The sequence below is a fragment of the Dromaius novaehollandiae genome, chromosome 25, assembly GCF_036370855.1.
Source record: "Dromaius novaehollandiae isolate bDroNov1 chromosome 25, bDroNov1.hap1, whole genome shotgun sequence".
NCBI lineage: Eukaryota > Metazoa > Chordata > Aves > Casuariiformes > Dromaiidae > Dromaius > Dromaius novaehollandiae.
The window spans coordinates 4,323,849-4,336,577 of record NC_088122.1 but is presented as its reverse complement, the minus strand read 5'-3'; the positions used below and the strand labels follow the sequence as shown (position 1 = coordinate 4,336,577).

Genomic DNA, 12,729 nt, shown 5'->3' with positions numbered 1-12,729 from the left:
TAGAGCCCAGAGATCCCTTTTCTTTGGGGTTCCTGGTCTAAGAGGATCTGGATCCTGTCTCCGGCCTCTGGATGCTACAGGAGCGTTTGTGCTCCCGTCACTTTTAAGTGTGTCCCCTTCTACCTCTCGGGCAGTGTGAGGGTCTCGTTAGGGTGACAGCTTGCAAAAGGAAGACTGCTCACCAGGATCATTAATAAATTAATCAAAGAGGTGTCCACACTGATCTGAACTGTTTGGCAGCCCATTGCACTGCTGGATGATGCTGAACATGCCCATAGGAATATGGGTATATAGATCCCCAAAATCCCAGGTAGCTTTGCAGGGAAGCTGGCTGGAGGCTGGGATGCCTGTTCAATAATCATTGCTGTCCACAATTTTTTAGAGTATTTCCTCGGTCAATCTGACTCTGGTTCAGTCCAAGGGCCTCTGTGGAGGAAGAGAGTTGCGCAGGAGGCAGCCAAGGATTGGCTGGGTTAGTTTAGAGATACAGCACTGATCCCAGCCTGCAGATGTTCTGGAGACTGCAGAAATATTAAAACCTGGCACAACTGCACTTTGCATCCAGCCACGTGCGCAGGGCTGCACGCAGAGGAGGACCAGGAGCCCTGGGCCGGGATGCAGACTGAGGCCATGGCAACGACGTGGGGCTCAAACTGAGAGAGCTGTCTAAGGTTACATGAGGAGACCGCGGCAGAGCCGAGAACTAGAACCAAATTTCTGAAGTCCCACCAAGCTTTAATCTCCTGGCCAATGCACGGAGACAACTGGGGTGCTGCGAGGGTTTGCACAACACACTCAGAAATGACCCCAACGCCTGTTCGCATCCCTCTCTGGGATGTAAGGATGAGACGTGCTCGTCGGGAACCAGATACTTCATCCCCTCTGGCTCTGCTGTGTGTCAGCCAGGGAGGCGGCAGCAACCGCACAGCAGGTTTCTCGGGGCTCAGACGAAGTGGGGGCTCCTGCGCCTTTAGAAAGTGCCTTTCGTTCTAACTATTCTCTTTTATTTACATCTCCTTGGTAATCACACCTTGAGTGCTGGCATTTCAAACCTGACTGTGGTGATACCTGCCCTTTTCCAGCACAACAAGGATTTCAAAACCAGAAAAGCCTCAGATTAAAAAAAAAATCCCCAATTAAGACCATGAAACCCTCTCATATCATTGCCATATTTTACACAGACAAAATAAAGCCACAGAGAAGACAGCTTGATTTAAAGATCACTTTCAACCCCCTGGCTGGTCCCTGCTTTAGCGGGACAAGATCCTTGCAGAACGGCGAGCCTTCCTGATGATTTTGGCAAGGACACGGCCACTTTGCCAGGCTGTCTGAAAGGCAGCAGGAGCAGGGCATATAGTGCTTCTCATGTTTAGGCCCTCAGAGAGTTCTCGCTGTTGATGATGTCTCGTGACTTTTGCTTTAGCATGGACTGTTCAACCTGCCGGACAGGAATAGACAAAAATATTTGTTCATTGTTACAGTTAAAGTACATGTATCTCCTGAAAGGGCTTCCCTAGTTCCCTGCATGATCAGGGACATCTCAAAGGAGAGAAGGAAACATGATGCCTGTTGGACTAAGGGAGCCCTGGACGAGCAGGAGCTCTGGATACCTCCGCTGCCTCCCCTGTGCAGAGGGAGCAGCTCCCGGCCCCTCAGCAAGGGGCTAAGGCACAACTCACTTCTGCACCTACCGTAAATCTCAACGTCGTCGTAGATGTCAGTGTCCCTACGAGGAAAAAGAACAGGGCGCTGTGAGGAGTCTGGCACCCCCGGGAATGCTGCCACCACCTCCCACCACCCAGGCAAGGGCCAGCTCCTGCTCCTACATCTCTGTCGTGTCCAGCCCCTTTTGCCTCCTCCCAGATTCACGGTCACTCTTCTGGGCTGACGTCCGCAGCGGTGGGACAAATTGCTGCCCTTCCCCATGCCATCGCAGAGGATTGAACACAACAGGAAATGGGATTTTTTTTCCTACACACAATCCCTGTGCCAAAAGCTGACCCTGCTGCTCTTTGCTGTTTTCTCTTTGCCATTTTCTGGCTCGTGACAGCTCTGCTCCTCCCAGCCCCGTCGCTGCCCTGCTCCCCATGCCACTAGGACCTTCAAACAGCCTTGTGCGAGGCCATATAAACTGTGAAGTGAGTCTCCTTTGGCTGCCCCTCCCGCAGAGATGGGATCCTCCGGCATGGGGAGAGCGTGGCTCGGTCCCTCGCCAAGCTCCTCCTCGCACTGGGAACGGGAGCCCTGTCCCAGGCTGCCGGGAGCCTCAGACCCAGCCGTGCGGATTCAGGAGGGCTCGCAAAGCCCTGGGAAGTTGCTACTCTCCCTCTCTCATGAATCAGTGCCAGAACCTCTTCTGACACCCAAAATCCCTGGAAAGGGCAGATTTTTCCCTTCCGGTTAATGAGCAGGCGTTATCCTTGGGGATTGCTGCACAGTTTGTGTCCCTGGGATGGTTTTGAGTCGGCACTCGAAGGCCGGGGCTGGTTCAGTGCCAGCTGTGCTGGGCAACTGCCACAACCGCTGGAACGGGGAGGAAGCGGCTGGGGAAGGGGTACTCACAGGTGCAGCATCACGGCCCGGGGCACGTAGCCATCTGGAAGAGAGCGAGGAAAAGGACGTCAGGAAGTGCCAGAAGGAGGAGTGCAAGGAGGGGTTGCACCCCCGTGCCTGTCCCTGTCCTGGATGGGAAGGGTTCAGCTTCATCTCACATCCCCACTGTGCGTGCTTTTGGGTAGGAGTGAGAGGTGGGCATATACGATGCAACTACTGCAATGGGGGCTGCTGTTTGCAGGCGGAAAGGAAGCTGCAGAGACTAAAGAGCTTTGAGAACCCCAGCAAAAGGGCTGCTCCTGCAGAGGGAGATTAAAAGCAGAGAAAAAGGCACAAAGGCTGGTGCAGAGTGGAAAGAAAAGCAGGACATTTTTGCAAACGTAAGTAGGAACATTTGAGACCCAGGACAAATGTTGAGTCTCTTCTCTCTGATGGCAATGCGATGTCCCCTCCAGTCTATCAGTGCCATCAGTGCGTGTGAAGAAAGATGTTTCTACTAGCAACTGCCTGGAAGCTGTGCACTGCTCTCCCCGCCCTCGGCAGAGCCTCAGACCCCACAAACTTACATCTCCTCTGGCTGTTTCGGCAGAGGATTTGCTCCCGATTTGTAAACTGAATGACATCTAGAATTTCTCCTCGTCTGAGTGGGAGGTTCTTCCCTCCGCCTCTCTTCTCCGTCGCTGCAGGGTCAACCATCATTTGTGTGAGGACATGGATGTTTCCTTCGAACTGGAACACAAACAGCGTTGCTACCACCCTGGCAACAGCGCGGGCAGCTGCCCTAGAGGAGCACGAGCTGGGCAGGATCACTCTCCCTTCTTGGAGAAAGCAGATTCCTCTTAGGCAAAACGTCCTGTGGACTGGCCGTATTTGGGGAATGTTTCAGTGGGGAATGGGGCAAGTTTCACCTGCCACTGGCAGGCTGCAGGGGAGGAGAGGCTACTGTTGAGCTGGGAGCCTGGAAAACCCCATAGCACCAGGATGTTCAGGGCTTCCTGACATCCTTGCAAGGAGCAGAATCCAGTAAGGAACTGGGAATTCTCCCTCTCCCCTTGCAGATACCCAAGTGGAGACCGAGGGCTGCTGTGGCCTGTGGTCCCCGACAGAGCCCCGGCCTCTTGGCAACTCAGGCACAGTCCTTGTGCACCATGGACCCACCATTGGCCTCGTAATGGGGAATTTGATATCTGTGCTTAATTCCAAGCTAAAAGGCATTTTGTCTGATCTCTGCAGTGCACAGCTCTTCTCTGCCTTTACATTACATCCTTCTCGGAGGTGGTGGTGAGGGTGAGCTTAGAGGGATAAGAAACCATTCATTACTGCTTACTTTGAACTTCTTCTGAAACTCCCTGTCTGCCTTCTCCTCCTTCTTGCACTCCTTGAGCGTCATCACCTTTGTCTTCCGAAAGATCTGGGCTTCTCTGCAGAGTCGTTGAGAGTCACAGAAAAGCTCAGGTAACCCCAGCTCTCTGCTCCTTCCCATCCCCTTCTTCCCAGGCTGTTGTCCCATCGTGGCCTGTCGTGTTTCCTTTGCACAGGGTCTCCCCCAGCACCCAAAGGTGCCCCCCCCATGGTGCTAGAACCCCTCTGGGTTCAGGTTTAATCCTGCCTGATCCGGGATGTCTCACACCTTTATAGCACGATGTGGAAGGCTTTTAACTGTGCCGTGCTTGAGACTTCTGCCTGGCGTGAACTGAGCTAAACCCAGCCACAGTTACAGGCGTGTCATGGTGGGGAGGAGGCGTATTTGTGGCAGGAGGGTGCCCCAGATTCGCTGTGGCTGCTCTCAATAGCGGTGGCTGGGCCAGCATGTTGACTGACAGTGCTCACGGCACTGCTCACCCACCGCGCCGACAGTCCCGTCTGGTCTCTTGCCAGCTGGAAAACTTTGCAGCCACTTGTGCTTTTCACCACAGACATTCCTACTGCAACGCCAGAAAAGACCACTGAACCTCCGGCTTTGCCATAGCACAGCAAACGGGCAATGAGTCCCGATTTCCTGGTACTTTTGGGCCCACAAAAATCAATAAAAACCCTTGTTACCTCTGTGCAGCTGGCACCAGGGCAACCCTGTTAGAGGCCAGACCAGCATCTCCACCTGTAAAATCAAACCCAGGGAGGGGAGTTGGTGTGAGGCTGGTAGATGGTGTAGGTGCCCTCTGAGACACAACACAGGGAATATCTGCAGGCCATACTGGGGAGACTGGGCCCATCCCAGTTTGCTCTACCAGCTGGCCTTCCTGGGAAGAGCCAGATCCATTTCCCAGTCACTCACTCTCACTTTATCCCATCCCATGCCTGTGCACAGCCTAACCAGGAGCCCAGCCCTGGATCCCTCTGCTTGTCCCACTCCTCCGCAGGGGAACGGTTTGCTCAGTGTAACTCATCAATGGAGTTAAGTGAATCTGGGTAGAAACTTAATGCTTTCCTGTGGCATAAATGGCATTTCTCTGTTCAGTGTACGTCATTTGGGAAGAAGCTGGAGCTAATGTTGCTCTTCCCTCAGGTGAAAGCTGTCTCCATAAGGAGGGCAGGAGGGAAGGGGAGCATTAAACCAGCCAGGCAAACGAGACTGGAACAGCAGGGAGAGCTTTCCCTCCACGGCTCCAAGCCCTGAGACCTCCAGGACTGTCTGGCAGCTGAATTCAGAGTGACGCCTTGAAACAGCCTGGAGCGTGACAGGACATTGTGGCAGTACTGGAGCAGCTGCTCTCCATGGCCCTTGGGGCTGCCTGCGCGGAGAAGGGGCCACGGACATCCCTGGGCTCAGGTGACGCTATTTGGCCCGCCTGGAAGGGATCCAGCTGGTGAGAACATTTGGGGGTGAGAGTTTCAGTCCTCTGAGCACCGGGGGGTTTCAGAGTTGCCCCTGCCCATGTACGAGGCTGCAGAGAAACGCGCAGCCCGTGTGTGCGTGGGAGCAGCTGGCTTCCAGCGCACGCTCCGCTGCTGCCTGTGGTCACTGGGGCCTTGGGGCTGTCTGGTCCACAGCCAGTATCACAGCCCCTTCCATACGTACCTCCTCTGGAGCGGGAATACGCTGAGGGCTGGGACGCGGGGGGCGGCGGAAACCCTTGGCCTCTCCTGAGCAGTCCAACAGGCTCTACGTCGTCATATATCTCATCTTCTTCCCTGGAGCAGTGGGAAACTGCCATTAGGAAACTGAGTTGCAGCGACCGCACGAGGGACTGAGGGCAGAGGGTCTGAGGGTCTGAGCAGCCGGCCAGGAAGGCGGCTGGACAACAAGGGGCAGGCAGCCGCGCTGCCCACGTTTGGCCCTGAGCACGGGGCAGAGCGGGATGGCAGCTCTGTGCTGCGGGCCAGCAGCTCCTTGCAAGGCTCAGCAATGGGGCACAGCACCCCAAGGTGATGGGGATCATCAGCGGCGTGTGACGCCTGCAGCCAGGCCAGGGTGACATGTACCATGCACCAGCCCATGGGCACGATTCTGCCAGCCTGGCGCTCCGGCAGAGTTTGTTTGGGGGCTGGAGGGTCACAGGTCTGGGCCCCAATTCTTGGCTATATCTTTCCCACTTATGCAAGGGATTTAAACCATGGCTATGCGGAATAATCGCACTCTGCACTGGTGGAACTTGCTGTCTCAAGCTGGGCACTAAAAGTAGGCAGGAAAACCCAAGGACCCTCTTGGCATTCCCTCTCATGACCTTTCCACCGAATCGAGACAGCACAGAGAGAGCGCCTGAAATAAAAGTGCCACCTTGACACCTACCCTGTTAAACTCGGAGCGTTCTGGGGTGGGAACCGTGCTGCGGCTGATGCAGTATTACCTGGTTTCGGGTAATCTATGGTAAAAACAGAAACAGGAGGGAGCCACAAGAGATTATTTCAAGTCTTCTCCTCAACTCTGTAATTTGTTCTGAAATTCAGAGCCTCCCTGGACTAGTTTTTGTGCGGAGTGATGCAGGGTGATTAAACTGACTGCAGATCTGAATACAGGGAGGAGATTTTGCTCCACAGCCCCTTTGCGGATTTCCTTTCCTTCCTTACACTCTGGAACACGGCTCATTGAGAAGCTCAGTGGAGAGCTTTAATATACATATTCCCATGTTCTTAATGTTCTTTTCTCCCTGGACCAGTGAGGAAAAGGGAGGAAAAGAGGCTAAGATAGGTATTTTGAATATGGTGAACACTCCAAACCCAGAGCTGTATCAGAATCAGTGCGAGTCCTGTACATCTCCATCCACTCAGGAGTGCTGCTGTCCCCTGTACAATCCCCTATATACTTACATCCCTGCTATGATGCCATTATTTTTATCACTAGACTCCTAGCTGTCACCATCCTGGTCTGCCAGACCAGGCAACCACTGGCATGAACATCCATGATACAATATCCCAGCACTGCTGAAATTACTGTACCAAGGAATGAACAATCAGAAACCAGGCCCTAAAAATCTTACGGTTGCCCTCAAAATTGTGATTAACAGAAATAACCAAATTGGGGAGGGGAGGGTCATTTTACATTTTCAAACTTTCCTCAGTATCCATGAGACAAATCAATACTTGAAAACTACCAGTTTGTAAGACACACGGAAAAGAGGTCATTCACTCATCTCCTAGGGCCACATTCTGCCTTCCAAGCTGTGACAGTGCCGGGGGCTGGGGGCCCTTTCTGTGGGTGAGCAACGCCCAGCACAACGGCTGGCCCAGGTCTGATGAAGGCCTGTGAGTGGTACCACAATATAATGAGCTAATACATTAATTAAATAGAACAGTTTGGTTTTGCAGTTCTCATAAGGAAAGGAAGAGAGGCTCTACTTTCTTGCTAATGATCTGCTCTATAAGCCCAGCATGGCTACAGGTGATTTTACTCATATTATGGCTGCATCTCAAAATATTTGGCTTAATACACAGCCCCATCCCATGTAGGCAAAAGAGCAGAAGTATCAGCCAGAATCACCCTTCCATTTCCAGATCGAGCTGCCACTCAGTCTCAGTTCTCCCCTTTTTCCTCCCTCTGTCCATATCATCTTGTAGCATGGTCTGGTCGAGCTCTTCTAGACTCAGAGCTGTACAACTCTCAGTCTACAAGACTCAAAAGACCTCTGTTGAAGTCTCTATTTCTCTTCCCCTGAACAAGCCAGGCTTTCTTTCTGATCCTTGGTTTCTCAGTAGGAAAAGCAGCACTGTTCTGTCTCACATGGTACCATGTGGTTGAATGTGAGACGCTGAGATGTTACAGTAAGAGAAGCTCATGTATTGCTTGCAGATGGACCCTATGGTTATGGCAAGTTGGCATAAGCTGGTTAATAGGGAAACACCCTTAAAACAGAGTGGAGAACAAGCACTTTTAGAAAACTTGAAGAAGAAGTGGAATTTGAAACAAGTTTCAAATCCAAGAGCATCGATTAGCAGAGCGGTGGCTATTAGAAAGCAGCAAGTCTGCCTAGATCTGGAAGGCAGAGCACAGCAAAGGTCATGCCAAATGGAAAGGGACAGCCACATCCAAAAGGCACCAAGCCCCACATCCCAAAGACAGCTGGCAGCCGGTGAGGGGCACACAAAGCAGGCCCCAGCGGGCTGTTCCCAGGGAGTCTCAGCAGCTCCCTTGGGCTTGGAGGTGGACGGCATTGTAGGCAACACACTGCCAGCTTCAGATTGCCTCTGCCCCTAAGCCAAAGGGTGCATAAGTGCTTCTCCTCCGTGGGGTGGAGGAGACCAGCTCCCACCAGTCAGGCTTGTCTGCTCTTGCAATCATAGGTTGGACAGGTTGGAAAGGATATCTGGAGTCTCTAGTCCAACCTCCTGCTCAGAGTAGGGCTGGCTTCAGAGCTAGAGCAGGTTGATCAGGGCCTCATCCAGCTGAGATATGAATATCTCCAGGGATGGAGATTCCCCATCCCTTTGGTCTCTGTTGCAGGGCTGCACCGCTCTCACAGGGAAGAAGTTTTTCCTCACATTTAACCTCCATCCTCTCTACACCCTGCGTTAGGTAGCTGTAGGCAGCAATATGATCTCCTCTTTGCCCTCTTTCCTCCCAGCGGAACAAACCCAGGTCTCAGCCTCTCCTGTTTCACTATGTGCTCCAGCCGCCAGCCATCTTAGTGCCTTTCACTGGACTCACTCTTCACCTACTGGCCTTCTCTCTCATTCTTTTCCATATGCTATGTCTACAAAAGCCCCTTTGTCATTATAACCGCCCACCCCCCCTTGACTCCCCCTAATTTTTCTATCTACAAGGAGCTCCAGACCCTAACTGGGGAGTTTTTCCTTCCTAGGTCTGCCTTTGTGGGATGTGCCTGGCCATACTTGGCGGAGTGTTCCTCGATGGTTCTGTGGCAGGATGGCCGGGTACCCCAGGACGTGCTGCTGCACCGAACTTCTCCAGGTCCACAAGAGGAGGGCGCCTGGGCTTGGGTGGCCTCACTCCCAGGGCCTTAACGTGTGGCAAGGGCTTCCTCCGAGGCGGAGCTGGGTGCCCTGTCTCCTGGGTGCTTCCCACAGCATTCAGGGAAGCTGGAACAGACGCTCTTTCGGCAGGAACTGTTGGAGCACCCTTGTCTTTGACAAGTGGCCATTTCTGCTGGGCTGGGCTTCTCTGGGGAGGTTCTGAGGCAGCTCCAATGTCCTTGTTCAATGCCTCTCTTCGTCCTGGCTTTGCAGCGGTTGGGTGGGAATTGGCCTCTTGAGCAATCCCCTTCTTCAGTCGCGTCCCCCATGCTGGGTTCTCACCAAAGGGAGGAGTAGGCAAACTCTGTCCCTCATTCTGGCCTTTATTGCGAGATAGAGGGGCTTTGGTGAAATCCACTCTCCTGGTCCTGGGGGGCTCGGGAGGTGGCTCACCCTTGGAACCTGGCGCAGGGGTCTGTCCCAGCTCTGCTGCACGGCATGCTGCAGAGCGATTCTCCGGCCAGCTGCCTGCTTCGGGAGTGTCTTTCCTGTTCCCTTGGAGCTTTGCTCGTAGGTGCCTCACAAGGGCCTCTCTCCCTTCCAGATGTGTCTGTGACTGTTAAGAAAAGCTCCAGTTAAAACATCCTGAAGGAAAATGAATCACAGCCAAAAACATTTCCCCTTGGAGAATGCAGCATCGTTTCAACACGGCCTGACACTGAGCCTCCTCTATGAAAAGCAGTCTTTGCCCATAGTGGTCCTGGAAGGTGTCCGAGAAAATAGCTCCTTGGGCAGACTGCACCAGACCAGGAACAGGTCCCACCACCATGAGGGCATCCAGGAGGAGTTTTATGGAGCCTTTTTTATCTGATCCTCCCTCAGTTTGCTATGAGGGACCTTCAAAAGGGTGACACAGGGCAGGGGACTATGTCATACTGGTAACGAAGATGATGAGGATGGAATTTGAGCCTTAGATATTGCACAGGGCTCAGATGGGAGCAACCTGCCTTGCTCTGGTCCTGGTTCCCATGAACTCCATGGTAAACCCAGGGCACTGGGGAGATGGTCGTGCTCCCCCTTGACTTTCCATCTCATGCCTCTGGTCCTCAATCAGGGAAAAGGACCACCTTGCTGAAATACTGATTCCCAAGCAGCAGTCAGCCTGGCCTCTGAGACCACTGCTGATGGGTGATGCCAGCAGTCCCGTGCCACAGCTTATCTGGCTGATAAGAGCAGGATGGTGCTGTTAGATGCACAATTTGCAAGGGAAGTGGTTTCTGGCTAAAGACTCAGTGTGTGTCACTGGGTTTTCCCTGAGAGAGAAGAGTGTGGCAGCTTCCTCGCAGTCTCTTTTGAAAGCACTGAGCAGGGCAACCCCAAACACCACTTCCCTTATTATTATAGAAGGAACCATACGTCCACGTGGGGATGTATCCTCCTTTGTGACTGCCACTGCAAGGAGAAGTGGCCCTGGCTGTCTGGGGACTGCAGGCTGTTGTACCTGTGTCGTGGAGACAGCACAGAGCAGTCAGCACCCTTCACAGAAACCATCGGAGGAAAACCTGGGATGGCACTGCTGAAATTCATCCTAGCACAGTCTGTACAAGTAAGGTGAAGAGGCAGCAGGCCTGCCCTACTTTTTTGACCAGCGCATTTCCTGTGCAGCTCACATTGTGCTGAGCACACACAACGAACTAGGACACACCAGTGTCCCAGCCTCACACAAAAGCTGCCCCGAGCTTCCTGAGTGACCTAAAAGCATCTCTTTCAGAAGTCTCCGAAGAAAGGCTGCCACGAGGAGTATGGATGACTTTTGGGAGAGGAGTGCCAAGCTCAAGGTATGGCAGAGACCTCAGGTGTGATGTGGTTAGATTGTTGTAAGCTTCTCAGATGGACCAAATAGTAGAGAGACCATTTTCTTCCTCCTCAATCTTTCTACCGCTCCATTACACCAGGACCACCACGTCCTGTTGCATCAGAGCTAGTTGGTCTGCCAAGTTTGCTCTGCCGCTAGTAGATCTTGAAGTTCTCCTCCCTCTGGGATTTCAATTTGAGTTTGTGGTTGCATAATTTTTTCTTTCACAAGGGAAGGACTAACATGCAGAGAAGCTACAGCAATATTTGCAGACATAACTGCTCAAGTTTACACACCTAAATAAGTGCGAGTTCCCCTCACGTGCCTGGAACTGTGTGTGGCAGTCACCTCAATTTCCCCCAGTAAAAGGCTGCAAGCTGAGTACTCTAAAAATAGTCTGTGATAGAGGAGAGAATTCACTATTTCCTGCCCACCAATTAGTGGAGCTTTCACACAAATTAGTGAATAAAGCAACTTTTTCAATATTCCCAAACATGCATTCGGCTTCTGAATGATTCAAATGTTTGTAAATACCAATGTCAGCCATTCCATGAGCAAAGGTTTTTTATGGGATACTGCACTGCTGTTGCTGTGTTCTGAAAAATTCTAGCTTTTTCAACATATTTTGCATCAATAAGTGGTCTTCTGGATTCAGTGGTACAATGTAATCTTCTCTTCTTTCACAGATTTTATATCCAACCTCTTGTGCAATTCAGTGTCATCCGGCAATTCTTGCACTGAATCCAGTAAGTTGCCAGAGACTTTGCAAGCTTTGATCAGGTCAGCTGTACATAAGGATTTTGCCTTCTGCTGTACATTTGCTAGCCCAGACTGGCTACATTTCAGAACAGAGCAAAGTGATAATTTTATAGTTTCTGTCTGGCATTCAGCAGCTATTTCAGATTAGCTGGGGTTTCAATAAGCACCAGTGGGACAAAAGAGCTATTGTCTAAAGAGGGGAGCTACTTGCTGAGGAGGAGCAAGGATCTAGCACCTTGCAATGACAAAGCCAAAGAAACCCTCTAGTTTTCCAGGCGTTACAGTGGGAGAGACTGCCCTACTCCCTATGCTCTGTCCCCAGACACAACACTGCCCAAGTGTAAGTGGCCCAGCTACAGATATTACTTACCATTTTCCATCAGCAGACACTTTCTACATGCTCATCTCCGTCCCAAGGACCACCAGAGGCATCCAAGCACAAGGACTTGTGGAAGGGGAGTCTCTCACGAGCAGCAGAATCCCCCTCCTCTGAAACGAGAGACTCTTCTCTGGTGGTTGGCAAGAAGCTGTGTGTAATGCCAGGAAGTAGCTGTAGTCTGATGATGTAAAACATCAAGAGGAGGAGGAGGAGCAGCAGCAGCTTTCTTGCTCTGATGTTGTTGAGGGTTTAAGGTCCATTGAGCCCTACTGTCCATAAAATGGCCTGACAGGTAGCTGGGAAAGAGCCTTGGATTTGGGAAGCAATTCTGAGATAAGGTGGCTGGGTTCCTGCAATGAACAGGAAGGCAGATTATGTCCTCATTTCGCCATGGCTGGCATGGACGTGCTTCACATCAGGTCTCCAAAGCACCACGGGACCTGCAGAGAATGGAAGAGATGCGTGGTCTGCTCTTGGGTGGCTTCGTTCCACCATCTCCTACCAGCTGTTTCTGAGTAACACAGCAAAGCCAATACAGCCCGTGTAACAACGTCAGCTCAGCTCCACGTGCAGGAACCCAGCCACCTTGTCTCAGAGGAGGGTTATGACAAGGCCTCCAGATCTCAGATGCTGAGACACATCCAAAATATTTGACCCCTAGAAGAGCTGGGCTTTGATGGGAAAGCAGGGGAAGTGCTTTGCACAGCATAGTGCTGAATTAGGCCATCAGTGTGTTGAAATGTCCTGTTTTCACTGTTTATTGCCTCAGAGACAGGAAAGGTCTGAAAGGTTGAGTCAATCCTGTCAGTGTGGAGCAAAGCCTTGCTCTGCAGAG

General features: G+C 52.1%; 1 protein-coding gene across 2 annotated transcripts; it reads right to left on the bottom strand.

Annotated features, from left to right (window-relative positions):
- Nucleotides 1-880: 880 nt before the first annotated feature.
- PRAM1 (PML-RARA regulated adaptor molecule 1) lies at nucleotides 881-12,497 on the bottom strand. Of its 2 annotated transcripts, XM_064497598.1 has the most exons (10): nucleotides 11,886-12,497; nucleotides 8,821-9,517; nucleotides 6,284-6,356; nucleotides 5,573-5,685; nucleotides 4,597-4,651; nucleotides 3,881-3,974; nucleotides 3,120-3,282; nucleotides 2,563-2,596; nucleotides 1,692-1,726; nucleotides 881-1,438 (listed from the first exon to the last, which is right to left on the bottom strand). In XM_064497598.1, the coding sequence occupies exons 1-10, from the start codon at nucleotides 11,886-11,888 to the stop codon at nucleotides 1,434-1,436; spliced, it is 1,272 nt and encodes a 423-aa protein (XP_064353668.1). In that variant the 5' UTR covers nucleotides 11,889-12,497; the 3' UTR covers nucleotides 881-1,433. The 2 variants fall into 2 exon arrangements, with proteins under 2 accessions (XP_064353668.1, XP_064353669.1); XM_064497599.1 differs by lacking the exon at nucleotides 8,821-9,517 and having other exon boundaries at nucleotides 886-1,438; nucleotides 11,886-12,492.
- Between the last annotated feature and the right edge of the window lie 232 nt (nucleotides 12,498-12,729).

What these genes read in the sequence shown, in the direction of transcription:
- PRAM1 (XM_064497598.1), bottom strand. An exon ending in CTGGTGCCAGCTGCACAGAG is followed by an intron (nt 3,975 to 4,596) that starts GTAACAAGGGTT and finishes ACGACTCTGCAG; the next exon opens with AGAAGCCCAGATCTTTCGGA. An exon ending in AGTTTCAGAAGAAGTTCAAA is followed by an intron (nt 3,283 to 3,880) that starts GTAAGCAGTAAT and finishes TTTGTGTTCCAG; the next exon opens with TTCGAAGGAAACATCCATGT.